Here is a 27340-nt window from a genome sequence, read left to right on the forward strand (position 1 = left end):
GGGTATCTTCAAGCAAGGCTACATCTGCATTATTGTTCGTCCGAGTCGTACTCGTATTTCATCGACACATCGCTCTCATTCACAACATCCGAGTCAGATCCATCCTGGTCGGATTCCGCTGCCGTTGAATCCAGCGCTGCAGGCAGTTCAGAAGAGGCGGAACGGGAGGATTCACCAGTCTCCACCTGTCTAGGCTTATTAGAAGTATTCTTATTGGGCTCTGGGCTTTCCGCTTCGGCCGCGAGGCGTGCCTCTTCCTTCCGCAGCCGCTTGGCCTCCTTGCGTGCAGCCTTTGCATCTTTTCTTGCTTTGGCTTCAGCTATTTCTTGCTCCTGCTCTCTCTCCTCCTGCTCTTGATGCTCTCTCTCCTGCTGCTCTTTCCGCTCTTTCTTCTCACGCTTACGTTCCGCCTTGGTCTTCTTGGTTGCAAGTGATGATGTGGGTTCCTCAACGGCATCAGAAACAGTATTCTGCGTGTGTTGGAGTCTAGACTTGTTGGAAGTTGGAGGCAGCTCAGGCTCGCCGACCTCGGCTTGTGGTTCCTTGTCGAGCTGGACAGCGGCGTCCTCACGCTTGCGCTTGAACTTGGATTTCTTGGACTTTTTTGTTGATTCGGGCTCGGGATCAGGCAGCTCAGGTTCAGGCTCTGCTTGATTTCTAGCCTGGCCAAGGTTTGACAACACCTTGGCAAGTTCTGGGTTGTTTTCTGGGTCCCGTTTGGTGGTTTCTGGGTCCTCGTTGTCTTCATCCTCTTCGTCCACAAATACCGCACTCTTCCTATTGAATCTTCCATTCCGATTGGCGACATTCTTGACAGCCGCTTTAACATCAAACACAGCATCTGGCATGCCATTGGCTCGCAATGTCTTGACCTGCTTGACGATCTTGCGCCACTTGTCCGCGCACTGTTGACGAGATCGCCTGTAGCCCATGGCTTGGCTAACATTACCCCAGGCGACAAGTTTCTCATCGAGGTCGTACAAGTCCTTTCCTGCCTTCTCCGCAAGAAGCGGCTTCATGTTAACCCACGATGCCTCCATGGCATCGAGGAAAGTCAGTGTCTCATCTTCGTCCCAAGCACCTTGATTCATGGTGCCTTGGTGCTCGAGCTTATTCTTCCAGCGTTGGGTGACATCATCATCACTTCGGCCAATGAGTCTACCGATATAAGTCCACTTCGGGCCATGCTGGCCGACGAGACTGATGAGCTCCTCCTCTTGTTCTCTCGACCAGTCATGTGCCCTCTGCGCCGATACTTGGAAGTGCCGGCGCATGAAGCGATACACAGATCGTCGGTCGCGGTCCGGAACAAGACCATAGATCTCATTCCAAAAGTCGCCTTTCGTAGTCACTTCCGTAGACACGGGGAAATCACCATTGCCGCCACGCTCGGAGTGTTGTACCATTTCGTCAAAAGTAGTGCTAGGAAGGTTATGCAAGGTGCAAAAATTGATTTTGAAGGTTTCGATTTTCTCCACCTCCTCTGGCGTGTAGAAACCGATTTTCAGGCTGTCCTTCTCTCTGGTCCGGAAGCCTCTGGGCACTTTGGATCGGCCTCCTGGCGTGAGGCTGCCATCGTGTTTGGGGGTGCCTGGGGCTGATCTTGCGCCAATGGCTGGCTTTTCATCCGATTCCTCAGCAAGTGGGATATCCGCCACGGGCCGAGCAATGGGAGTAGTGGGAGATTGCGCATTGTTCTTTTGCTTGCGAGCCTTCTTTTGCTTTGGTGGCGTAGGCTGGTTCAGAGTTGACGGGATTTCAAAAGCCGGTGCGTTGGAAGAGTCATTGGTTGGCTCTTCGACGACAACTTTGTCCGTCTTACGATTCTTGTTCTTTTTCTTCCGCTCCGGCTCAGCCTCTCGCTTGCGCTTGGAGGAATTCGCTGCGTCTGAATCTGGAGGTGTCACGGTACCATTGGTTTCTGGGATTGGCGGCGATACGTTTTGGGTAATTTTGGGAAACTTTTGCTTTTTCGTTCCGCTGGCAATTGGAGGATGCGGAGTTTCGGGGACTTGCAGATGTCAGTATCGCTGCAAAGAGCAACCGCAATGAACGTACTGATATCTTGAGGATACTCAGAATCATTCGGAGTACGCTCAAATTGTGATGAGGTACTCCCTATGTTAAAAACCTTCAAGAACGATGGGAGAGGCATGCTAGCGCAGAGTGTGAACAGAGATGCTTTTTTTGAGGAAATCAAATTTGGAATGTACAACGGTTCGGGAAGGCGGTGTGTCACCCCGGACTATAAGCCTACAACCTTGGAATGTCCATTGCACATAGTTGCATACATGTGTACATATATATATATATATATATATATGTGTGTGTGTGTGTATGTGTACACATTTGATAGAGTGCATGTGGATGCACTCGAAAATAAGTTTTGGCGATTGCATGAGTGCTTCGTATTGTACATGCTGGTATAGAAATAAATCCCAAGTCGTTAAACATACTCCAGGCCCAATGCCCCTATGATGCAAGCTTCATCTCCCGCAGGATTTTCGTCACCAGCTTCTTCTGGTCATGGGGGTGAAGATTGTGCTGGTCGGTCTCCTGTAGACACCGACCAATAGCAACAGTGACCTTGATCGCACTTTCTGCGGCATTAGAGCAATCCACCCACACCTTCCCATTGCGGCCGACTGCAAGCTCAAATCCTCCTAAGCTCTCCAGCTTTTTTCCAAGTTCAGAAAGAACCACCAGTCCCTCAGTCGCATCCGTGTTGTCAGGGGAAGCGGAGCTTGCCCGAATCAAGCGGGCGGCCATACCCGTCGAGACATCGAATACCATCCCACCGACCAAAGGACCCAATCCGCCATCAGCCTTGCCAGTTGCTGGGTTGACACAAGTGAGCTCAACTTCGGCGCCGGCGCCGACTCCCACGGACTGCACCCGGGCATACACCAGCTCGCCTTGCTTCAACATTGGTCGCGTCTTCTTCGTTGCGCCCTCAAAGGACAACTGACCCAAAAGTGCATGTGCTGTGTTGGGGGTCACTACGCAGTGGAAGAAGTCAATGCTGGAATGGTGGATTTGGGCGATGACGAGGTCATTCACAGTGGGGACATATCGGCGGTTTGGGAAAGAAAGAAGCGATACAGTGTTGCGCTTCGCGTCGGTGGTCAGAAGGCCTGCCTGTGTTGCTGTTAACACATGATTGGAGCCTGTGGCCTTCGATGAGGGTTGTGATAGGATGCGGAGACCAGGGCCCAGTCGGAGAGGGTTGGAGTTGGTGGCGGGGAGATAGTCGCGAGGTACCTCATCGCTGGGTAGTAAAACGAGTGGTGCACTCATGTTGGGCTAGAGCAATATGGTGATAAAACAGCGTTAATACAGTCGAAGCTCGATTCGGTTTATTGTAGGGTTTTTTTGAGCGATAGATCTGCAAGTTGTCTTATCACACGTGACCAGACTACGATATAGATACACATCTAGAGATCTATGTAGATTGCTCAAGAGGAATATGATGTGACATATATACATTATCGGGGAAGACAAGACTAAATTTTTGAAGAATTTCATATATTCGACTTGTATATACAAATCATTGCTTATATAGCAACAACATAGAATGTTGGAAATCGCTTGTGATTGAGCAACGCCACACTACTATCGATAAGCACTAGCCACATTTGCGGCAGACTCAAAATCTTTTCAATCCCCTCAATCGAGAATTTCCACCCCATACATCGGATACCCCCGACTCTACTTTCACGCCGTGACGTGAAAATTATATCTTTTTAATTCCAGAAAATACATATTCCCAATCTCGACATGGGTGACGCCGCTAACGGTGCCGCTGAGGCGGAGCGTTTTGCTATCGGTATCTCATTTGGTAACTCTTGCAGTTCAATTGCCCGTATCTCGCCTGTATGGTTTGATCTCATCATTTGAAATTTATAACAGTGACTGACCCATTTTCAGGAGGGCAAGGCTGAGGTTATTGCCAACGAGGAGGGAGGTAAGCACTATCAAAGCCCCACGCCTAGAGAACCTTGAATTAATCTTTTTTTCAGACCGTCAAATTCCTACCATCCTTTCTTATATCGAAGGCGAGGAGTACCACGGCACACAAGCCAAGGCTCAATTCGTTCGCAACTCCGCCAACACCGTCGCCTACTTCCGCGACTTCGTCGGCAAGGAATTCAAGTCGATTGACCCTACTCCCTGCCACCAATCTGCCCACCCCCAGCAGAAGGACTCGACCGTCGCTTTCACCATCCGCGACACCGCCAGCGAGACACCCAACACCATTACCGTCTCCGAGATCACCACCCGTCACTTCAAGCGTCTGAGACGGTCCGCCACTGACTTCCTCGGCAAAGATGTCAACGCTGCCGTCATCACTGTCCCCACTGATTTCACCGATGCCCAGCGCGAGGCCCTCGTTTCCTCCGCCAAGGCCGCTGGTCTTGATGTTCTTCAGCTCATCCACGAGCCCGTTGCCGCCGTTATGGCCTACGATGCCCGCCCCGAAGCCACTGTGACCGACAAGCTGGTTGTGGTTGCCGACTTTGGTGGCACCCGTTCCGATGTGGCCGTTGTTGCCTCCCGCGGTGGCATGTACACCATCCTCGCCACTGCTCACGACTATGAGCTCGGCGGTGCCTCCTTGGACCAGATCATCATCGACCACTTCGCCAAGGAGTTCATGAAGAAGCACAAGACCGATCCCCGCGAGAACGCTCGCGGTCTTGCTAAGCTCAAGCTCGAGTGTGAGGCCACCCGTAAGGCTCTCAGCCTGAGCAGCAACGCTCAGATCAGCATTGAGTCCCTCGTTGACGGCGTTGACTACGGTTCTACTGTCAACCGCACCCGTTTCGAGCTCCTCTCCAGCAAGGTCTTCAGCCAGTTCACTGGTCTGATCGAGCAGGTCGTCAAGAAGGCCGAGCTCGATGTCCTTGACATCGACGAGGTCATCTTCTCTGGCGGTGTTTCCCACACCCCCAAGCTCGCCAGCCTGGTCAGCAACATCTTCCCCGAGACCACCACCATCCTCGCCCCTGCCTCTTCCACCACTGCCATCAACCCCTCCGAGCTTTCTGCTCGTGGTGCCGCCTTCCAGGCTTCCCTCGTCCAGGAGTTCGAGCACGAGGACATTGAGCAGTCCATCCACCCCATGGTTACCGTCGCTCCTCACCTGTCCAAGGCCATCGGCGTGGAGTTCACCTCCCAGACCGAGACCACCTTCCAGCCCCTCCTCGGCGCCGAGACCGCCCTCCCTGCCCGCCGCATCGCCCAGTACTTCGCCCCCAAGGAGGGTGGTGACGTTCTGGTTCGTGTGTGCGAGGGTGCCCGTGATATCAAGGTCACCAAGCCCGAGCCCAAGGCCAAGGAGGACAAGCCCGCTCAGGATGAGGATGATTCCGACTTCGACTCCGAGGATGACGAGGAAGAGGAGACCCGTGAGATCGTCTGGAAGATCGAGAAGCCCGTTGCCGAGCTCGCCGTCAAGGGTGTCAAGGCCGGCAGCAAGATCGAGGTCATGGTTCACGTCAACCCCGATCTGGGTCTCCAGATTGCCGTCCGCGAGGTCGGCTCCCAGAACGCTGTCCGTGGCGCCGTCAACGGCTCCGCTTAAGCTTTTTTCTGAGAAATAAAAAAAGAGACTTTGGTTATTTATGGTGTGATGATGCTTGCATGATTGATAGAGGCTGTGCGTTTTCTTTTTATCCACGATTTATACTGCAGTTATCATCACGGTGTCTTTTCCTTTACTAGTTTGCAAATAGACTCAACCAACAGCGATTGGTTCCCCTTTCCTACCCTTTTTTTTGGTTTCCAGAGGTAGCAATCCCAGGGTTTCTATCTCCCGCAGACTCTTCATTGGGCCCTACATTCAGTATTGAGTGGTACAAATTATCAAGTTGAAAACGGCAATAGAGATTATATTACACTAAATTAAATAAATTCGCAACCAAAAGCAGATTCCTGAATGAGTCTTTAATCGAATCATCGAATCATGAGGTTCATCAACAAATCAAACTTGCACGCCTTGTAGGGCCGATACCATCGATCGTGTAGCGTAGCACGTCAGGTGGTGAGACAATAAATTGAGTAAAGATCGTTTTCGTAACAGCATCAAGCGAGTGTGGGCAGTTTGATCTTCCGAGTTATGTCGAGGCACAATATGGCGAGATCGAAACAGAACAAGCATTTCTCCTAGATAATAAACTCCCAGGGATATCAACGTAGGAACTTGAATCGTATGAGGGGGTCCCGGAGATCAACGGTTCAGGTTTTTAGTCGATATTCAGGTTATCCGACTTAGTATTGTCAAGATAGCCTTGTCTTAGTTCAATGACTTCAAGCGTAAGTCGTGTTTTCTTTCTTCTGGCTCTTCACGCTGTTTGAACGCTGGGAAGAGAAGAAACCACGGCGGCGCTCCTTGCGCCCGCTGTAGCCACCGGTGTCTTTCCGGCCAACGGCACCGCCAAGGCAGTACATCAAGCATGAGAGGAATAAACAGGCACATGCTGTCCACATAAAGGCGTAAGCCTTGACACCAAGTTTTGCGGTTTGTCCGTTGCTCTTGAAAGCGTCGCGACCCTGGACAAAGACGGCGCTATTACGGTTAGTATGTCATTTGGGGACACAAGGGATGCGAGACATACGTCATGAGACAGGTCGTGATGACTTGGAAGGTCAAGGCGAGCCAGGCCAGGAAGCCAGATAGGTAGCTGGCAATGCGAGTGCACATGGCCAGCAGGCCAGTGAAGAGGGAGAGCACGGCGAAGAACAACCCGATGATGATAAACGGAAACATGAATCGCGACATCAAAAAGTAGTGCTTGGTGCTATATATGGTTAGCGCATCTCGAGTCGATTGATTGGATTGACATACCCAATGAATTGGTGAGGAACATTGTCGGTCGTGTTGAAGTTACGGTGGCTTGGGGGATCGAATGGGAAATCTGGGTGAGATTTTCCGCAGTCATTCTTGCCGCCATCAGTGACTCCACAGAGGTTCCAGAAGGTCCAACGCGACGTTGCCGGTGCACCTGGGATATTCCCCGTGTCGGCTTGAAGGAAATAGACCTCGTTCAGCGGTCTGTGGTTGTAACTCCCCGCCAAGAGAGTGAGGAAGATCAGCAAGATGGAGCCTGCCATAAAGAACAGGCCCATAAAGCCCAGCGACGCTCCTTTTCGATGTGATTAGATTCAGAATTATTAGAGCTGGTTGGACCAGAAGGATCGACTCACTGCTGAGACCCATTGTGTTTGAGCTACACCTTTCTTTTCTTGGGGGTTTGGATATTGAAGCTGCGCGCAAGGAGGGTTGTGTTAAGACAGAATGTGAAGATGGAGAAGTTGGAACAGGATATAAGAGTAGCCGGGGGTATCCGGGAGAACCCCTAGTGATATAATGATGGGCATCATTTCTTCCAATTTCTTCCTTATACTTAGGTATGAAAAAAAGAAGAAACCATTGACCACGTCATAGTTGCACATGATCGACCGAGTTATCGAATATTAGCCTACACTTTACACTATCCACTAAGCCTATTTGGGTTTAGCCTGGTCGGTCCATGACGAAGTGAATTTGACCCAACGAAACAACGTTACAGCTTCTCATCGGTGAGGCCCTGCTTGGTGACGTGGATTAAACGTTTCTGCCTGAATCAGGGCTTTTTATTGAAAGCAAAAAAAATAAAAAATAAAACTTTGATTCGTCTCTACGGTATCAATCATGGCAACTTGGGCATACCCCCCATTGCCTGCAGACCAGATTGGTCGTGAAGCGGATACTGCTCTGGTACGTAAAAGGACTTTTATCAAGATTGGTGGAGTGTGGAACCCCCCATATCCTATCTATATGCCAACTACTATCTTAGGCTCATGAGCTAGAATGGCTCCTGCATTCGATGCAGGATTCACTTGCTTCGTTGAAAGAAGGCCTCCAAGAATGCAGTGTCCTCCTAGCTCCCCAGGAACCAGGATCAACCTTGGTATTATCATCGTTACGATCGGAAAATGTCAAGGGATTCGTGACTAGAGTTGGAACTAAGGTGGTCAAGGGCGTACGTATTTCCAATGCAACCCGAAACGGATGGACAACTGAGCCGGTCTTTAGGATATCCAACTTCGTCTAGCATCACTGCCGCCCTCTCGAGGGGCTCCTAGTACTCGGCTGAGTCTGTCCCAATCTCCCGAAGCTCCGGAGATGGTCCTTCGGCAGCTTGTGTCAATTCGTGATCTCGTGGCCCAGAGTCTGGATATTGTAGATGTCAGCACATGGACCGGGGACCCTCTCAATGCCGGGTTCATCTTCAGTCAGCTACACCTATTGCTTGAGACCATCAGCGAGGCACGGCAGATGCTGAAGGGGGAAGGGGATGAGACACGAGGCAAATGGTGGGATACCAGCGCCACTGAAAACGTATGTCCCTTTCCATTGATTGTGCTTGGATTCTTTGCTAACAGGACAGATGTTTGATCCTCCGCTCCCGCCACATCTTTCCTTCCACCTATCTATCACAGACTCTGCTCTGGTCCTTGTTCTTAGGACATTGGAGTCCAACTCCCTCAGCCACGCGCCGACTGCTTTCGCTTCGGATATCTCCCTAAGTGGATTCTCCATCCGAGATCGTATATTCGGCTCGCGAGCGCCAACACACGATGAAGCCGGTATTACATTCCAATGGCAGGGCGAAGAGGTACGTGTGAAAGAGAAAGTACGCGTAGAGAGCCAGGATCCTAGTCTTATGGCGGTCATGGCGAAACTCACGGCCCTTGAGCATGAGGTGATGAGGTGTGTGAATGCACTCAAGGTGCTCATGGGTAATGAGGATACAGAGAGTGAGGAATAATTTCAATGATACCCTAATATACAAATTCAAAATTTACATCATAATTCCTTTTTTCAAAGAAAAACTTGCCTATATCTATGCTAAACCGGCCTTTTCACTGGAACGAGGGACCAGCCAATGAGAAGTCCGCAGTTTGTGATGGGCGGATGGCAGGCTTGGCATCGATTTTCTGGTCTTTCGGGGATACGATTTTTTTTTTTTCATTCCCTAACTGGCAGATTTTGAGCAACGTCGAAATTAGCTCTACGATGTTGTCAAGGTCTTCAGTGTCAGGGGCCAGTCGGTCCCAATCGTGCGAATTGTTTCGCACCTTCACCTGCCCTTCTGCGGCGCGACAGCTCCGCGGAGGTGCCAGTCGCTTGACGCCAACGCAAAAACGCACACTTGTGCAAAAGGCACCGCGTCTGGTGGCATCAAGAACCCTTGCGAATCGAACAAACTCCTCCGAATATGCGACTTCGAAATGCCAACCTCAGCGGAGGTTTGTGTCAGGCCCAGCATCCGCCGAGTCGCCTCAACCCAGTGAACCTATCGAAGCGGACGACCTCAATATCCTGATTGATCGGATCAGCGCAAATGAGGCCGAAATGGTAGCAATCCTTGAAGAGCTGGAACTAATGGACGACGAGGGCGATGCGGACGAGCTCATTGAGTTGCTTGGCCAAAGAGACCAGCACACAGCCGAGTCATGGGTACACACAATAAAGCAGCGGTTTGGAGATGAGATCCCAGGAGGACTTTTGGACGATGCAGAGCTTCAAATCTACGCCCGCCTCTACGGCGAACCGATCTTCCAACAAGAACCTGAGTTGATGGTTGAGGAAGAGGACGAAGATACGAGCTTGCTCCGCGAAGATGGACAAGGAGGATGGGAAGAAGTGGAGTTAAGCGAGGAGGTCATCGCCGAAGATGCTGTCCCCGTTGCGTATGACATGGACAGTCCACCAGAGGAGCGGGAAACAATCGCTATGCAGCGGACGAGAGAAGTGGCCGAGCAGCTGGGCGGCGAGATCATGCTTGAAGAGTTCGAGAACGAAGCAGTCCCCGACTCTGCGCCGCGGATGCACCCAAATACCCTCGAGGGAAAGTTTGGGACAGATCCCACCACTATTCACTTGCCCAAGAACACCCTCACCGGTCCCATATCCGTCATTCTGTCGAATTTCTCCAACAAGCACATTTCCGAGACCGCTCAACGTCTGTTTGGAGGGCCCGGCCTACCCCATTCGACGACAACGGCGCCTCCGCGGGCCGAACTACCCCAGCTTCCCATCCCCCTTCATGCCTCACAACGCCATATGGGAGAGATGGAGGCAAACGCATTCATAGCAGCATTGTACCCTGGAATCTACGCATCAACCCTCAGCGTGATGGTTGAGATTCGGAAGCGTCTTGGTTCCGATTGGATCCGTAGTCTGATCTCGCAGGAGGGTGGACCAAATGTTCTGGACGCGAGCGGTGGCGGCGCCGGCATTCTGGCTTGGAGAGATATTGTTCGCACGGAATGGGAGCTCATGGTTCCCGATCATCCCGAGGGAGAACCCATTCCCTTTGGAAGGGCAGCCGTGCTAACAGGCTCCGATGCTCTTCGTTTGCGCGCTTCCATATTGCTGGAAAACACCAGCTTCCTCCCCCGGCTTCCTGATTACGTTCATGTGCGTGAGAAACCCACACTCGAGGACTCGCGCAAAGCGCCCAAACGCAAGCAGTACGATGTTATCATCGCACCGCATTCTCTTCTCGGCTTTGAGGAAGAATATGAGCGCAAGCAACATGTGGAAAACCTGTGGTCTCTTCTGAACCCCAACGGGGGCGTTCTCATCTTGCTCGAGAAAGGCCGCCAAAAGGGCTTCGAGGCTATTTCTGGTGCTCGTGAAATGCTCTTGAAGCGCCATATCGCAAGCCCCGGCTCTACTGAATATGACAACTTCCTTGAAGACCCTGATCAACGCGAGGTCATTGAGAAGGAGCGAGGAATGATCATCGCCCCCTGCACCAACCATTCCACCTGTCCGATGCACAACTCCTCTGGCGCAACCAAGGGCCGCAGGGACTACTGTAGCTTCCAGCAGCGGTACATCCGTCCTCCATTCCTGCAGCGCATCATGGGAGCAAAGGACCGCAACCACGAAGATCTCAAATTCAGCTACCTCGCCGTGCAGCGCGGTGTGGATCTTCGACAGGAGCAGGCTATCCGTCAAACCGCCGAAGCCACCGATGCCGCTTTCGAAGGATTTGAACATGAGGATCCCGGGGAGTCCGAGATCGCCAACAAACCATCTTTCCACCCTCTCTCCCTTCCCCGTGCAGTGTTCCCGCCCATGAAGCGCCGCGGTCACGTCATCCTTGATCTTTGCACTCCCGCCGGCAAGATTGAGCGCTGGACTGTCCCGCGCTCCTACAGCCGCCAGGCCTACCGCGATGCCCGCAAATCCTACTGGGGAGACCTGTGGGCTCTGGGAGCAAAGACTCGTATCCCGCGCAACCTGAACCTTGGTGACAAGCATGGTGAGGGCAAGAAGGAACGTCTGGCTCGTCGTGCGGCTAAGGCCGAGGAAGAGGCTGAGATGGAGAATGAGGGTGAAGAGGATGAAGAAGACTACACAGTTTCGGATATCCCCGTAGCCCCCATGAGGAAGAGAGGCCAGCATATCCCCAGCTGGAAGAAACATAATGACAAGAAGAAGCTTCGTCAGGCTCACAACAAGCGTGATGTAGATTAAGCTGACTGGTCTGATGAAAGGCCATTGAGCATTGTTGACTTTGATACCATATGTACTATATACTACTAACAGCATTGGGATGGATCGGGATTTGTACAATATACAGATGTAAATATCACATCTTCGCTCTAAATTTATATTCATATTAGAAATATATACCAACTCATCAAGACCCAATTGGTTTGAATAGGATTCCAAGTACAACATGGTCATAAATTCGTGTTGGTACATCTGGACATAGCTCTGTGTGACTTTTTATATTGGCAGCAAAGCCAGCCCAACATATGGGCTCGGCTGAAGTGTTATGTTATGGTATGGACATCACATCTCTCTCTCTCATATCACCCAGTGCAATGAGCACACAGGCGTAGAAAAAGAATCCAATACAGACAGGAGAAAAGAAAATGAAAAGAAAAACGCCAGATGCGCCAGATCCCGACTCATCTCCGAGCCCCTCCTCCATGCGAAATCTATCACCGTCGGTCCAGTTCGTCACTTGATCGGGGGTGGAATCATGAACTCATGCCAAGGATGAAAATCGAATTTTCCCTCGCACCCATTTTTGGTGTTTTAAAAAATGAGGTAGTTACGAAAAGAGGAATAACATGAACGAACATTCGGAAAATAAAAACGAACAGTCTATGCGGGCAGCTCGAAGCCGCGGCGGATCACACGACCGAATTGCTCGATGCCGACGTGCTCGCTCTTGACCTCGGAGCGGGCCTCATTCTCCTTGTTGGTAGGCACGCGGATAACGGCGCCATCGACCTTCCAGCCGCAGACGTCGACAACGAACTTGTCGAGGGCATCACGGCTGCGGACATCGAGCCAGGACTCGAGGTTCTCGGCGGTGATGGAGCGGAAGGTCTTGCCGACCTCGACGGCGATGCGGATGCGGACGAGCTCCTCGAAGCCGGCAACGTCGGCGGTCAGGTCGGCGTACAGGTCGTCCGAGTTCAGGGTGGACCAGAACTGGGCGTACTGGGCGGACTCGAGGAGGGTTGACAGGCGGGCCAGCTTCTGCACGGACTCGACGAAGTCGGATTGCTGGGATGCGGCTTGCGCTTCGCTGGTGGTGGGGAAGGGCTGGGTGTTGGGAGGGAGCAGAGCAAGGCAGAGCGAGAAGGCAGGCGAGGGGAACACGGTCAGAGCCTTGGCGAGGATGTTGGTCACGGTGTCGGCTTGGAGGAGGTGAGGGTTGAATTGGAAGCTGAGGGTGGAAAAAGCGGCTCGTTAGCTTTGTTCACCCATATTTGAAGTCGCCATCTCCGCACGGAGAGATTGCTCTGCAAATGGTGATATGCAATGGCATTCTGTTCTCGCTCGGTATTTTCACAAGAGTTATCAAACACTCCCAAGTACATTATGGGAAAGTCAGGAAGTAGATAACGCTTGAAAGATACCCATAGCGCGAGATTTCTTGCCGCAATTCTTGCAGCGCGATACTTTTAGGGAAAAGTGCTCTAACTCACAGCTTCAGCAGGGCCAAGTTGGCGTAGCAGTCGAATGACCGATCCTCGCACTGCTGGGACACATAGTCCTGGAAGACGGTGGTGGTCTCGGGGTTGTATCGGTCGAGGCCATTGAGGATGGCCTCAATATGGGCAGGCCGGGTCTCACACTTATCGAAAGCGACCATTTTGATATTGCTAGAGGTAGGTGGGAGGTGATGCGGGTCTTTGTATCTGCGGGATGTTCTTTTTGGTGGGATTTTTGATTGTGGCCCTGTGTCCGGATTAACCAAATGTGGTAAGCTCTTCCGTGGTTATTCCGGACTATACGCAAGATATGAGGACTGTAGCTCAGATGAAATCTGCAATGTATATGCAGACGGTTTTATATTACCTGGCTATGTAACCTTCAACAACTGGTATATCAATTCCTTTTCCCTGTTGGCTTTGCAATCGAAAGAACCGTGTTAGAAATCGATATGTTGAGTTTCTCGTTGGTCTCTTCTCTAACTAGTTTTTATATGCTCGAGTGAATGGAGTTTTATGGATATGTGTCGTTGAAGAAAAGTAGCCCGTGGCTATGGATTCATCCGTGTTCAAATAATACATAAAATACATGTCTCTTGAATGCCTCGTGGGATCGTGGCATCTCGGTCAGAGCCAACGCTCCAAGAAAGACGCGCTTGACTCGCTGAACTCCGTAGAGATCGGACGATGTCCCCAAGAGAAGAAAAGCATATCACCGAGAGATAATCAAGGCTGTTAAACAAACAAACAAAAAAAAACAAAAACTCCGATCCATATCTTGAGACGCCATAATCTATGCCCATATCCAAATCGCAAGAAACCCGAATCAGTATGCAGAATGAGACGTGGGAGTTGGTCGTGTCATCTTGCCAAGTCGTGTACAAGCACAAAAAAAAGTTGAAAATAAAAAACAAGGTGGAAGCGAAAATGCCTAAGAAACAAGAAGCAATAAAGCAGGCGGGTATCTCAATCAGAGGTTATGCAAATGGTAAGAAAATATTTCATGCCATGACGGGCCGGCGAGGCGCAATGGGAATCGCCTTGGGTCCCGTGGATATTTCAAGGTTTGACATGTCGATGTCGTTGCCGTCATACTTCTGGCCGTCCTTTAGTGGTCTAGCTTTAGAGACCAGGACTGGCTGAGCAGAGCTGGTGCTTTGTTCGTCACCGACAGTGCTGCAGACAAAGCGTTCCTCGTTGAGAGGGATTCCGCCAAACATTGAGCCCAGCTGCTGGAGAAGTGCGACGAAATGGGCATGTAGTTCAGTAAAAATGTATTCGTTGCCCACGATTTCGGCCAAGTTGCGCGCACGGATCTGGCCTGCGGCACGCCGGCCAGCCGGGTCCATGCCGCGCCCGGTGAGGAAAGAAGAAATGGGAGGGTACTGACGGCCTGGCTGTCTACCCGGAGTGTTCTGCTCGTCGCGAGACTTCTCGTCTTCCTGGAAGCGCTCAGCGGCGTTGACAATGCTGGATGCGATGCGACCGAATGCACGCCAGATTATGGGGCATGCGCGGAACGCTCTTCCGGCGTCTCTTCCGGCCAGTGCCACTAATGCGTAGCTGCGACGCTTTCCGCGGGCCATGGGATCCGGAAGACGGAAGATGTATGCGATGGTGTAGCCGGCGATTGAGTCGCCGAAACAGATAGGTCCCGAAGAGAGACCCCGCGGTAGAAGCTCACAGCTGAGGGTGCGGATAGAGGAGCGTCGAAGGAGGGCGTAGTCGGCGGGATTCGGTGGGCCGCGTTGAGAGAGGTAAGTATGGATGTGTGTGTGGCATGAGGCGTCGGATGCGACTGAGGCGGAGTGAAGGGATTCCGGAGGGGAGGCATGGGTGCGATAATCGGTTTCGTCATCCATTTCCGAGTGGTTGCTGCCGCAGGAATAAACGACCTCGCGTGAGCGGAGAACAGGGCTAGTGCTGTTTCCTTTGGCGTCGCGACTGCCCGGCGCACCGGGAGGTAGTTGTCGGCTCACATTATCTGGTAGAGACAAAGTGCAACTGGCGCATGTGTCGCCGCCATTGGCGCCGCTTCGGGTTTCGTCGGGCGAGGCGGGATGTCCTTTTAAGAAATAAGGAGAATCTTCGATTCTAGGTGACTTGCAGCCTTCTGACTTTTGAGATCGGACTTCATCGAAGCGAGACTCTTGCGAAGCGGGAGTCCCTTGTGGAGAGTCTTCGGTATGGCATTGCGGGCATGAAAAAGGTAGGACCTGCGAGCAAATGATGGAGGTAGGTCCATGCACTTCACAGAAGTGCGTTAAAGAGAGCTAATAATGTTAGCTCGAGTTTAGAACTCCATGATATTCAAGGCTTTTTCTCTCACAATAAAATCCATCTTCAACCATCGCAATGCATGACTGACGAGATTACTGGTATGCGGGCCCACACAGTGACCAGGTTCCCGGGGAAAGGGGGAAGGGTAAGAAATAGAGAACAAAAAAAAAGGGAAGAGAAGAGTAAAAATGAAAAAGAGAGATCTAAGGACTTAAGGGTGGAGTAATATGATAAATAGACCACCTGGGCGCCTCGAAGGGGCTCTTCGCTCTTCGTTCTTCGCCACAAAAAAAGAAAAATGATTATTGGTCTCGGGCGAAGACCGGGGGGGGGGGTTCTAATTTCTTCTTCCTCTCTTCTCTTCCTTCTCTTCCTTCGATGGAAGAAATAGAACTACTCCACTTCAACTCCACTCTTTTAATCCCTTTCGGCTTTTTTCTATCTGTCTTGCATATTCTTGTTCTATTCTACTCTGCTCTACCTACAACCCACGGAGGATTATTGTCTATGTATGTAGATAATCAATTCATACACACACACATTATGGATTATAATCTACTTTTTTCCTCCGAGTTACACCCTTCCGGTCACATTCTCTCCTTACTGGGAATTACTGGAATGCTGCATGTGAAAGTCATTTCTAGAAATCGGGCCGCAAATGAAATATTTAAATAAGTTTTTACACTATCTCTAGCGTCTGGTGTCCCGAGACGCCGTTCCCATCTGCCTTGAGACCGTTGCGTGTCAGTGGATACCGGTGCAAACAGGGGCTCTAGACACATACAATCGGTATAGTTACATACATACATATAGTTACCTAATGTATGTGCTATATCGTTTGCAGAATGCGGTCAATTCCTTTTTATTCATTTTGGTACTGAGTACCGGGTAGTTATAGACATTTTGTATTGCAGTCCAAGTTCATATCTCCTAGACCTTGATCCTGGCTTATATGATCTATCACCTGAACTAGATCATCAGGGGTACTTCGTACAGCGTTGCCTGCTTCCTTCTCCGGTATTCACTTGGGGTGTTTGTTTGTTTCGTTTTTCTTTTTTTTTTTTTTTTTCTCCCTCCCGTTAATCTCACTTCAAGATCAGCATGTGTCAGATCAACATTCTCATACCCATCAGCGCGGGTTTCCTCGGGGCGTAATCTGGAGATAACTCCGTGTTAGGGGCACGGTAAGGAGGTGAAGGAAAGTAATCCTCGGCCTCCGATTTGCCGGGCAAGAACTCTCTATATGAACAATACTGTAGATGAACGTCATCATATTGTTGGCATATAACGTGTTATTGAATTTGACTCGGTTGGCTTTTTTCCTTTCGGCTAAACTCCCGTTCAGTTTTAAGACGATCTCAGACGATCTTTCAGAGAATGTTCATCTTTCCCCGAGTGGGACACCAAACAGTCCCGGAAAGGTGTGGGAACTCGGGGGGAAAATTAACGTTTCCGTATCCAATCGACAGGGATCTAAACTTTGTGCTCAGCGATTCCTAAGAATTCCCGGAGGCTTGAGTCGTTCCATCATCGACCCTCGTGGCAGAGTATATACATATGTACATTATGTATGTAGGTTCTATATGATCTACAATATACATTTTGTTGCTCCAAATCATCTTCGGGTTTGAATACTTGTCAATCATATTTCATTTGATATGTGCTTTACCGGTCTAAAGGACAAACGGAGGCTATACTTACTTTCGATCCCATTCCGGACCAGGATAGTTACAGGTTAACATGAAACAAGACGTAAATTATTGATGACTCCGAAAGAGCAATTGCCCCGGGCATTAGTCTTGTCTCCACAGAGTAATCAGGTGCAAAAATCATGGTAATCCTGAATCCCCGGCATTGTTCCTACTACATGTAGTATTTCCTATTTTTCCCAGCCACCAAGGCTAGAACTGTGAAGACCCAATTTAATTATTATTGTTGTACCCGAAAATGTGATTGCTAATCCTGTTAAGGTGAGGGATTTTAAGTAAAACATATAACTCCATATAGAATAATTAAAAAACAATAAAAAGATGGTCGGCTCTGAAGCGACCGGCAAACCCGTCCAGTCACCGCAATAGAACGAAACTGAGTATCCGCTTAAGCGGATCGATACCCCATCCTTTCTCCGAAGATATTAATTATTATTATTGTACACAACCACTCTGAACTAAAGGTTCGTTAGGTTTTGAATTGCCGGTTCTCTTCATGTCCACAATTCTACTCCGTCCAATTCCACAACTACCTCCACTCCAAGGTATATAAAGTGGTTCTCGTGTCAAATATCCACCTTCGGTCTATTCCGGACAACAAATATAATAGTAATAATGACAGTAGGTATAATATGTAGGTACACTGCTTTTGGCAGGTGCTCACACATTCAAAATAAGGTCGATTTTACTAGGTACTACATACTACTCCGTAGTGGGTCGGATTTTAGACGGTTTCATCTCCGATCGCCGTAAACCCTTTTATCTAAATCGGGCCACGTGGAAATTCTGCAACTTGATCGTGCAAAGTACCTGATCGGCGATCTGGATAAGTATATGTACCTTTGACATACATTATATATACAACTTGGAACCAAGAAATGGGCAGAGTATCTATAAGTTGAACCCATCCCGAGGCCGTTAGTTACATGAGCACGTTGCTCGGAATCTTGGAAGTATATTTCCATATCTTGTGATGATATTGGAATATACGAGCGATTATGTGGAGTAAAAGTATCAAGATTATGATCAATTTTATTGGTATTTGTGCTCTGAAATCGTTTTCTCTACTGTAAACGAGAGATATCTTTATATGAGCGCTAATTTTGCAACTACATACGTAAGTGGGCACAATACCCTTCCATAAACGACCTTCGGTCACCGGATGAAAGCCCTGGAGACAGAGTCAGGATACAAGATGATTCCATCAGCCCACCCCAAAGATGAAACAGACTTTCTTCCTGTTTCTCTGTGGTCGTAGTGCCTGTGATCGTGAGACATTGACACCGACAGCTTGTCAGACTAAATACCTACTTGATGTATGAGAGATATCGCAGGGTGCTGGTGACCACTAGACAACACTTCAGCAATCACTCGGGTTTGAGTCAGTTGAGCAGTTTTTGACCAGCAAAACTTCGATTTGACTGGGCTGAGATCAATCGCGGGCTCTGAAGACTACCCGGATAGTTTTTCTATCGACTGATAAGTCGATGTACCCCCGGGGTGGTGTTTTTAGACAGGTGTTCGAACAAATCGTTCATCCTCAAGGGCGATCGTCTTTGGGCATGCGCATGTTCATCATTGACAGCATATTTCCAGCAGGACCAGAAACTCCAGCTTGACTTTGAAGACTCTCCAGCAAGTTCTTTGCAAGATTGATGTTGATATTATCATCCTCATCTTCTGAATCATCTTGCTTTGAACTCCGAGCAGCCTTCCCTTTGGATGCACTGGATTGATCAGAGGCTAGGTTGTGCTGGCGCTGCTTGAGATCGAGCACACCCGTTCCCTGTAATTCGGCCTCCATTCGCCGGGAAAGCTCCTTGATTTGCTCTGTGTCATCTTCTCCATCCGAATCCAACTCCTGCACTCGCTTGCGAATGGAATCTGACGACGATGGCATACCCATCATCTCTTTCATCATTCTAGCGAATTCCTCTTCGTTGAACGAGGCATCCTTGTCCTCGCCTTCACTGTCGGCATCTTCTGCCTCGTCATCCTCGTCAACGTCGGAATCGGATTCAAAGTCATCAATGAAGTCGGCACCGTCGAAGCCTGCCGAGTTGTCGTTCAAAAACTCTTCAAATCGGGCCACGATACGTTGGAGATTTTCCTGAGCACCAGAGTCACCGAAATTACCAGCTTCCGCTTCTTTTCCTTGAGTCTTTCCTTTGAGCTCAGTTTCTAGATCCTCAAAGTTGATATCTAGCCACTTTTCGTCGTCTTCACGCTTGTCCCATGTTTCTTCAATCTCTTTATCAGTGGGAAGGGTTTCATCCCCTGTGTCCACATCCTCGAGGAGTAGCTTCATTTCCCTAACCGCAGGTTTATCCTGGTTTTGAGGATCATACAGCAGCATCTCTAGTCCACATGCAAGTTTCATTCCTGCTTCTGCGCGGTCATAGGCCTTTTGATCTTCAGATGAGGGTAGTTTGCCTGCCCAAGTGCTTGGGACAGGGAACTCTTGGCTTTTGAGTTGCGCATATCCAACACGAGTAAATCGAACACTGACGGTCACTAAATCATCAGGCTTGAAAACAAGGTCGGAGGCATCCTTCGCTCGTAAGGGTCGCAGGGCGATCGGATCACGAATGTAAAACGCCTCCACAGCGGGTGAGATGTACGCAGGCTTTTGGTGCAAGAGAAACGCAGCCTTGCGAGGGATTGTGATGACGGCGGAGTGAAGGTTTTCGCTAATTTGTTGAGGGTAATTGCGTAGACGGTAAAAGGCTTCTTCTTGAATAATTGTCGAGCGAAGGAGGCGACTAGGTTCATCTCGAAGAATCTTTCGGGCCTCTGGAAGTGATATCTTCTCAGTGACCTGTCGTTTCGTCTCTTGTTTAGGCTTGATGATTCGGAGGTCTCCTTGGTGGATCCACACCTGATAGATTGACGGACTTGATCAGTATAAGATCTTTAGGATTTGTGTTTGAGTGCAAATTAATCACTCACCCTGTTGTCTGCAACATCTGGTTCTATCCATGCAGGAAGTGTCCCTGCGGCTTCAATGAGAAGGAACTCGCCATCACTGTCCCCCACTTGGACCCAAATATCTTTATGGCGCTTCGTCAGTTCACGAAGGAAGTAAACGATAACCCATTCGTCTTCGATAGAGTCACCATAGTTAGTGCGACCCTGTAACGATGTGATTCCTAACACCCACAGCAATTAGCATTGATCTTTAAGTAAATCTTGATGTTTTGCCATACCATCTTCCTTCGTAATCTCCAATCGAAAAGATTCACGTTGCCAAATGTAATCTTTGAGCAAATCTTTAGTCAGTTCTGCTGCAGTGCGCTGTACCTCAAGCAATCGCGCCCGAGTCTCGGCAGCTTCATCGATAACAGCGGGGGCGGGGGAGGGCGGAATATGATAGATAGAGTACTCGACAGCGTCATCGGGAAGCTCTGGTTTTGGGATAGGACGAAAAGTTGATTGAAACCAAGCGAGATCCTCCTCGGAAGTCATGATCGATCTTATTTAATCAATGTAGAAGAACTTATGAATGACCTCATAAGACCAGAAGAAAAAAAGCGGCGAAACTCACATCCCGTGATCTGCACGCTAATCCCAAAAGAGTTAGAAATCAACAGACATGCCCACCCTAAGCCTAATGCGGCCGGGATAACTCGACCAAAACACGTCTGTGGTTGAACGTGAACTTTCAGCCAACAACTACACTCTTGTCCCATTGCTAGTGATGGTTGCACGCTGAATGGTTCTGGCCTACACCGTGTTTCACTGACAAAATGGCCTTCCCTTACATTGACACACCACGCACGGAAATAGACGGCAACGCGACTTACCTAACAAACGGATATCGCAGCGCAGGACGACACCACTTATCTGCACTCGACTCTCTTGAAAATTCATTTCAAACACCGTCTAAGGACAATGATGTGATAAAAGGCTTTGACAAACGCGTCACTCCCCGCGCTGGTGCTGCCTCGAAGTCGACAAGAGGCGCGTTGCGACACCTTCCAGGCGCGGGCCCAGAAAAGGGAGAATTCACCCCGTTAATGAAGAGCGCGACAAAGAACAACTATCTGAGAAACATGTCTACAAGCCGAGCAGACGGTCCGAAAACCCCCGGGTATCAGCGCGAGACCTACCGCAGCAATGCCCACACGCCTGGTTTACCCCCAATGGATATGTCTGACATATACGAGGAAGATCGGACAATGGAAGAGACCACTCCAGTTCCGCATGCCGCAAGCAGCAGTGCGCAAAGTACACCACTGCCTGGGCTCTCCGGACGCGACCGCGACGGAGGAATCCTGGGCGATGGACATAATAACCTGTCACTGAAGGAGCAAGCTATAGTATGATACCCAGTCTACCAATGAAGCCCATGTCAACCACTCCGCAAGCTAACATCAGTTTCCATAGGCCCTTGACAAACTTAGCAAAGACAATTTCAACCTGAAGCTGAGGATCCATTTCATGGAGGAACAATTGCAAAAGATTGGCCCGGAGACCAACAAAGAAGCCCTGAAAGAAAACATGGAACTCAAAGTACTACGAACGACAATGCAACGTGATATTTCCCGATACCGAAAGAACCTTCAGCAGGCAAAGCAGACGGCTGAGGAATACCAGCTTCAGCTCGTGGAGTTGCAAGGCAAGAGGTGGCATGAACAAGCCGATCAGACGGTGCAACGAGAAATGGATATGATGCGTGAAGAGCTTGAATCGCGTGATAACGAAGTCCGAGAATTACGTGACGAATTAAGGCACCTTAAAGATACTCAATCGCAAGTGACCGACAAACTTCGAGACGACATCGAGGACCTGGAAGCAAGCTCGAGAGAAAAGGATCGAATTATTGAGGAGCGCGAAGAAGAGCTTGATGATCTCAGACGCAACAGCGAAGAGAATGGTGTGGTTTCCGAGCTTCAGGATGAACTCGACCGTGCTAGGGAGCAGATCCAAGAGCTCCAAAATGCCCGAAGTCAAGCCATCGAAGAGAAGGACCGCGCCGAGGAGGATTTGAGAGAGTTGCAGGATGAAATGTCAAATAAATCCTTCACCACTAAAGGACTGAGCCGGCAAATGGAGGAAAAAATGGAGAAACTCGAGGAAGAGCTACGCACGCTACAACAAGAGAACGATGCTTTGAGAACGGAAGTCAAAAACAAGACAAACCATGTGATTCGCCTAGAAGAGCATCATAGAACCATCCAAGATGGCCTGCAAGACAGCGCCCATTTGGCTGAGGATCTTAATACGGCCAAACAGGAACTCAACCAGACTTCCGTTCGACTACAGGAGGTTTTGAATGAACTCCAGCGCACATCGGACGAAAAGGAACTTCTCCAAACTCGCCATCGTGCTCTGACCGATGAATCTGGAGGACTGCAAGCCGAGCTCGATCGAGCACAATCCACCGTCCGTGAACTTCAAAGAGCGGTCCATGACGCTACAGCTCATGCCCAAGATGAGGGGCACAAGCTCAACTGGAAGCATAAAACCGAGCTCGAGAAACTGCAAGAGGAGATTGAGAACCTCCAGCATAAGATCGAGGAGAAGGAGGGCCGATTTGCAGTCGATAAAAGCCGGTGGGAGAGCAGCAAGCGAGCCCTACAATCAGAGAAAGCATGGGCCGAAGAGCAAATCGCAAATCTGAAGCTTGAAATCGATACGCTACAGAACGCTGGAAGTGCCTACTCCGGCAAGGAATCAAGGCTACAGGATGCCATCGATAGCGAGAAGAAGCGGTTCGCGCAAGAGAAGTCTATGATGAACGACCAAATCCAAGAACTCATGGATGACGTCCAGAAAACAAGACGTGACCTTGATGAAAAACGAGAAGAGCTTTTCGCGGCGAAGGAGGATATTCGGGTATCTCGACGCGAAGAGAAGGCACTTGGAGACAAAGTACAAGCGCTGGAAGATGAAATAGTCGTGCTGCAATTGACTCTGGCAGATGAGCAAGAAATCGCCAAAGGCCGGCAAAATGCGACTCCTGACATGGAGAAGAAGTTGGAGTCTTCGGTTGCCGAGAAGCAGAAGCTTCGGGATCAGCTTGCAGAGGCTCATGTGCAACTGTTTGCACTACAGTCTTCAGTGCAGGAACTTGAAGCTGAGCGTGACGAGCTCCACGGTCAACTTGAGAAAGCCCAAATCGGGGATGATACCACTCGATTCGACCGCGACAAGCTCGAACTACGTAGAATGGTAGCAAAACTCGAAAATGAGCTCAAAACGTTGAAAGATGCCAAATGCACACTCGAAACCCAACTTCTTTCAGGAAATGAAGAGGAAGGACGTCTTTTAGCTGAAATCGACCGCCTTCAGGACAAATTGCTTGCAGGCTCGGGTAACCGGGATCGAGAACTCACTTCAGCCAAGACCAAGGTACAGCGCCTGGAGCGCCGTGTCCAAACTCTCGAATCTCTTCTTGAGCAGCAGCCTGTCGTGGAAAATGAGCCATCTGGTGCGCATGGAGACCTCTCCTTACTCCGACAAAGCTTAGAAGAGGCTCGAAAGCGCGAAAATATTCTTCTCCAGCGTGAATCGAAATACAAATCTTCTGCTCAAAATTACAAGTTACGAGTCGAAGAGTTGGAGAAGGATCTTCACGAAACAGCAATGAGGAAGTTTGTCTCACAATCCCCGCAAAACTCTCCGTCTAATAAGCTGCACGAAGAGCTGCGAAGTCTACGAAAGCAAGTGGCCGAAGCACACCGATCCCTGCACGAAGTGAACAAGAAGAACCGAGAGCTTGAACGCGCCGCAATGAAAGAAGAAGACCAAAAGGACTTCCATGAGCTCCTCAGGTCCTCTACGCTCGAAGCCGAATCCTTGAACCTCAAGCTCTCCGAGCGGGAAGGGCGCCTCAACGAATTAAAGACACACGTGCGCCGAATTCGCGAAGAGCGGGATGCACACAAACGCGAGGCTGAAGCAGCAAATAAGAACATCGATGCTTTGCAACGACGCCACGATGAGATCTTGGAGAAGAACTCCCTCACGAGGTCGAGCAATAAGACCAAGCACGAGAAAGAGATTCGAGGTCTAGGAAAAGAAATCATATGGCTTCGTGCGCGCCTGCAGCGAGAGGAAAAGTTCCGACGCGATCTTGCCTGGAGCAAGGGCTTGATGGAACTTGGTGAACGCGTCCGAGTAGCATGGTTCGTAACCCCACCGACCCTCAACACTATTTGCAATATAGCTAACACTCTATCAGTAACGATGCCGATCTCCGCATGATCTCTGAGATGGGCGTGCAGGCCCGTGATCGTGCTCCTGTCCGTACCCCTCGCCACAAGTTGAAATCCGCCATATCTCTAGTAAGGGCCGCCGTTCGCATGCAACGGATGAGCAGCGACTGGAAACGAACGAAGAAACTGGGTGAGGGCTTGAAGCGGGCTAAAAGCGAGATGCTCAAGCGTCGCGACAGCTCGAACAAAGGTTTACTTGGCCAATAGTCGAGGGCTTCTGCATTGATGTCATTATGTTTTTTGTCTCTGTTTTTCCAGCGTCGACCTTCTATGAGAGATTCCCCCGACATGTCTTGCAAGTATACTCGTTTTTGTGTGCAATGTGCTTTGTATTCTGTCTCTCCTTTAGTTGCCATTCATTACCGCGGCGTTCTAGAACTCGCTTTGTACTCGCTTAGTGGGTCGATCATTCGTGTATAGTTGCCCCGGCGAGAAATTGAATGATTCAGTGATTGCCGTCATCTTTTGTAGCAGCTGCCAGTACAGAACTCGAGCCCCGATTTGGATTGCAACTCTGACAGTCATAGCAGAGGAACTTGATACCAATTAATTTTTATTCATACACATTTCGTTCGAAATAGTGCGGCATTGTGTTTATACTCGCTGATTGTATATACAAGCTTTACCATGCTTCCCCTAGCTAGCTATAGATAAAGGATATTGTTTATAAAACATCCCCGTTACCTGATTCGGTAATATCAATGCCTAACAAACATTACAACTCAGGCATGAAATTAATTTTTGCAGGTTTGAATTCTAGTCATAGTAGAAGTGCACCTTTATAGACATAATTAAATGCTTATTTCTACCATTTCAATACCTTCTATTTCTATATAGCCTTTATCTATTCATTAAGCACCCTCACTGTCGCCACTATCACCACCATCAACATTACCACGTCCATGTCTAAGTGCACATTTGAGTCTATGTCCACGATTACGAGCATAACCTACACCACATGCGCGTCTAATCAACAAGTAAGTAACAATAAAATGTAGAGAAAGTCTGAAGAAAATGGTGTGAGAAATGGAGTAGAGAACGGGGTAGAAAATAGTGTACATTAAATCATTGTTTTAACAACCCCGTATATAGAATGTCGTTTTTTCCCTTGAGAGATCATATAATAGAAATTACTTCTTCCTTCCTCTTCCACTTTTGAGATCAGATTTATAGCCTCTAAGATAAGGATACAGGTAGTAGCGTTCATGGTCTTATGACTTGGCACAGAATGAACCTTAGACAAAACATCTGCTCAATAAACACCTTAACCGGCCAAAGATAATTGATAAACGCTTCTAAACACCAAACTCTTCAAAGTAACCCACCAGAAACCACAGGAAATTGGAATGAAGCAAACATTGACAAAACACAAATAAAACGTATGGGAAAATGCAGCTGTGTATGAGCATGAGACATTGAGTTTTTATCCAAAAAGGATGGGCAGGTATGCCATAGTTACGCTGTCGATATAATGGGAAGGAAAAGGTTGGAGCAGCAAATACCACAGTGGGAGACAACGTGATCATATGCACGATGAATCAGGCACCTTCACTGCCAAATTCTTGAGTCCATTCAGAATTCCTTGTAAGATCTTCTCCGCTGACAGTCGGGCGAGAGTTTTTAACCGCTTTGATGAAATCCTTAAGGACAAGAGGTGGCTCTAGAAGCTGGTCTGCTTCTACGTTGAGCCAGCTCATCTCCACTGCCCCCGCATCGCCTGGTGAGCAAGGAGTGAGCTTCTCTGCACCCTCAACGAGAACCTATAGTAAATAAAGCCAATGAGCGACCGGAAAACAAAATGGAAAGGATGTTGTATACGGACCTTCTTATAATGTGTTGCGCCTTGGATCTTGCGGATTGGCTGCATCAGTGCATCTTGCACAGCGATACTAATATCGCTACCAGAGTAACCCTCACTCAAATCAGCCAGTTGGCGGTAATCGGCCTGGGTCATTTGACACGGGGTCGAACCAACGGCAAGCATAAACATCTTTACCCTGGCGTTGACGTCGGGCAAGCTGATGTGCACTCTTCGCTGGAATCGTCGCCGAATTGCAGCATCGAGTTGCCAGGGAATGTTGGTAGCACCCAGAATCAAAACACCCTTTGAGTCGTTGCCGACACCATCCATTTGTACAAGTAATTCGGTTTTAATACGGCGTGAGGCCTCGGACTCACCTTCGCCACGAGGCCCGCACAGCGCATCAACCTCATCAATGAAGATGATTGCTGGCTTATTTTCACGAGCCATGTTAAATAGCTGTTTGACGAGCCTGAGAGTGGGTTAGTATGTATGCCTTGGAAAACTTGTGGAAAAGACATTGCCCTACCTTTCACTCTCACCCATCCACTTTGATACCAAGTCACTGCTGCTGACACTAAAGAACGTGCTGTTTGCCTCTGTTGCAACGGCTTTGGCAAGGTAAGACTTTCCCGTACCCGGGGGGCCATAAAGCAAGATACCCTTCCAGGGTTGACGCTTGCCAGTGAACAAGTGCGGGAACTTGATGGGAAGAATGACAGCTTCCTTCAATGCTTCCTTCGCATTTTCCAGACCAGCAACATCTTCCCACTTCACATTCGGCTTGTCCGTTAGGATAGCTCCTTGAAGCGCGCTCCGAAGCTTTTTGGCGTCTGCATCCTCGCCGTTGTCGTCATCTTCCTTCCTGTGCGATCCAGTGTTGTTAGCGCCGATCAAATTAGATCAATCCAGATATAAAAAGTTCAATACATACCCTCCCTTCCCATTGCCTTGCGCCACTTTCCCATTTGCGCCAACTGCGCTTGGCTTTTTCCGATCCTCAGCTAGGTGGTTTTTGAGCTTCTCTGCACGATCCATGTACTCGCCGGCCTTAGAGCGGATCATTTCCTTGGATTTAGGGTTCTTTTCCCATTTCAAGGCCAGCATAAACAACTCCAGTGCGGAGTAGTACGTCTGATAGGCCTTTTCGTACTCGCCGTTGTTGTCATCATCGATCGCCTTCTTGACCGTATCGATCGCGCGACCTAAAAAGTCCGTATTACTCATGATGGCAATTTGTCGTTGTGCTGTCTTGATCCTGGGGTAGAGGGTGTGACAAGTTGACCGCGGAGGCAGAGGTGATAAAGCGGGGAGAG

The 27340-nt window shown here is 49.3% G+C and overlaps 11 protein-coding genes across 11 annotated transcripts; 4 read left to right on the forward strand and 7 right to left on the reverse strand.

Annotated features, from left to right (window-relative positions):
- Window positions 1–29: 29 nt before the first annotated feature.
- Window positions 30–2155, reverse strand: N7529_008794 (MYB DNA-binding domain protein; the record flags this gene model as incomplete). The annotated part of the gene is made up of 2 exons (XM_057244321.1): window positions 30–2011; window positions 2059–2155. 2 exons carry the CDS (start codon window positions 2153–2155, stop codon window positions 30–32), a joined length of 2079 nt encoding a protein of 692 aa, XP_057095859.1.
- A 317-nt stretch (window positions 2156–2472) lies between these two features.
- N7529_008795 (exosome non-catalytic core subunit RRP40) lies at window positions 2473–3297 on the reverse strand (the record flags this gene model as incomplete). Its single annotated transcript, XM_057244322.1, has 1 exon — window positions 2473–3297. One exon carries the CDS (start codon window positions 3295–3297, stop codon window positions 2473–2475), a length of 825 nt encoding a protein of 274 aa, XP_057095860.1.
- Window positions 3298–3777: 480 nt separating this feature from the next.
- On the forward strand, window positions 3778–5584 carry N7529_008796 (ribosome-associated complex protein SSZ1; the record flags this gene model as incomplete). The annotated part of the gene is made up of 3 exons (XM_057244323.1): window positions 3778–3873; window positions 3928–3964; window positions 4020–5584. The coding sequence occupies 3 exons, from the start codon at window positions 3778–3780 to the stop codon at window positions 5582–5584; spliced, it is 1698 nt and encodes a 565-aa protein (XP_057095861.1).
- Window positions 5585–6309: 725 nt separating this feature from the next.
- On the reverse strand, window positions 6310–7219 carry N7529_008797 (SUR7/PalI family protein; the record flags this gene model as incomplete). The annotated part of the gene is made up of 4 exons (XM_057244324.1): window positions 6310–6568; window positions 6618–6800; window positions 6848–7145; window positions 7207–7219. 4 exons carry the CDS (start codon window positions 7217–7219, stop codon window positions 6310–6312), a joined length of 753 nt encoding a protein of 250 aa, XP_057095862.1.
- Window positions 7220–8167: 948 nt separating this feature from the next.
- Window positions 8168–8813, forward strand: N7529_008798 (uncharacterized protein; the record flags this gene model as incomplete). The annotated part of the gene is made up of 2 exons (XM_057244325.1): window positions 8168–8383; window positions 8433–8813. The coding sequence occupies 2 exons, from the start codon at window positions 8168–8170 to the stop codon at window positions 8811–8813; spliced, it is 597 nt and encodes a 198-aa protein (XP_057095863.1).
- A 248-nt stretch (window positions 8814–9061) lies between these two features.
- N7529_008799 (tRNA methyltransferase RSM22) lies at window positions 9062–11536 on the forward strand (the record flags this gene model as incomplete). Its single annotated transcript, XM_057244326.1, has 1 exon — window positions 9062–11536. The coding sequence occupies one exon, from the start codon at window positions 9062–9064 to the stop codon at window positions 11534–11536; it is 2475 nt and encodes an 824-aa protein (XP_057095864.1).
- Window positions 11537–12175: 639 nt separating this feature from the next.
- Window positions 12176–13175, reverse strand: N7529_008800 (CSN8/PSMD8/EIF3K family protein; the record flags this gene model as incomplete). The annotated part of the gene is made up of 2 exons (XM_057244327.1): window positions 12176–12746; window positions 13009–13175. The coding sequence occupies 2 exons, from the start codon at window positions 13173–13175 to the stop codon at window positions 12176–12178; spliced, it is 738 nt and encodes a 245-aa protein (XP_057095865.1).
- An 840-nt stretch (window positions 13176–14015) lies between these two features.
- Window positions 14016–15355, reverse strand: N7529_008801 (folliculin domain-containing protein; the record flags this gene model as incomplete). The annotated part of the gene is made up of 2 exons (XM_057244328.1): window positions 14016–15287; window positions 15344–15355. 2 exons carry the CDS (start codon window positions 15353–15355, stop codon window positions 14016–14018), a joined length of 1284 nt encoding a protein of 427 aa, XP_057095866.1.
- A 3188-nt stretch (window positions 15356–18543) lies between these two features.
- Window positions 18544–20468, reverse strand: N7529_008802 (putative regulatory factor Sgt1; the record flags this gene model as incomplete). Its single annotated transcript, XM_057244329.1, has 3 exons — window positions 18544–19881; window positions 19953–20152; window positions 20210–20468. The coding sequence occupies 3 exons, from the start codon at window positions 20466–20468 to the stop codon at window positions 18544–18546; spliced, it is 1797 nt and encodes a 598-aa protein (XP_057095867.1).
- Window positions 20469–20749: 281 nt separating this feature from the next.
- On the forward strand, window positions 20750–24430 carry N7529_008803 (putative spindle-pole body protein (Pcp1); the record flags this gene model as incomplete). The annotated part of the gene is made up of 3 exons (XM_057244330.1): window positions 20750–21322; window positions 21390–24133; window positions 24190–24430. The coding sequence occupies 3 exons, from the start codon at window positions 20750–20752 to the stop codon at window positions 24428–24430; spliced, it is 3558 nt and encodes a 1185-aa protein (XP_057095868.1).
- A 1331-nt stretch (window positions 24431–25761) lies between these two features.
- N7529_008804 (AAA family ATPase VPS4) lies at window positions 25762–27251 on the reverse strand (the record flags this gene model as incomplete). The annotated part of the gene is made up of 4 exons (XM_057244331.1): window positions 25762–25983; window positions 26046–26496; window positions 26554–26889; window positions 26959–27251. 4 exons carry the CDS (start codon window positions 27249–27251, stop codon window positions 25762–25764), a joined length of 1302 nt encoding a protein of 433 aa, XP_057095869.1.
- Window positions 27252–27340: the final 89 nt, after the last annotated feature.

This window comes from Penicillium soppii, assembly GCF_028829465.1.
Source record: "Penicillium soppii strain IBT 18220 chromosome Unknown utg000006l, whole genome shotgun sequence".
NCBI classification, from domain to species: domain Eukaryota; kingdom Fungi; phylum Ascomycota; class Eurotiomycetes; order Eurotiales; family Aspergillaceae; genus Penicillium; species Penicillium soppii.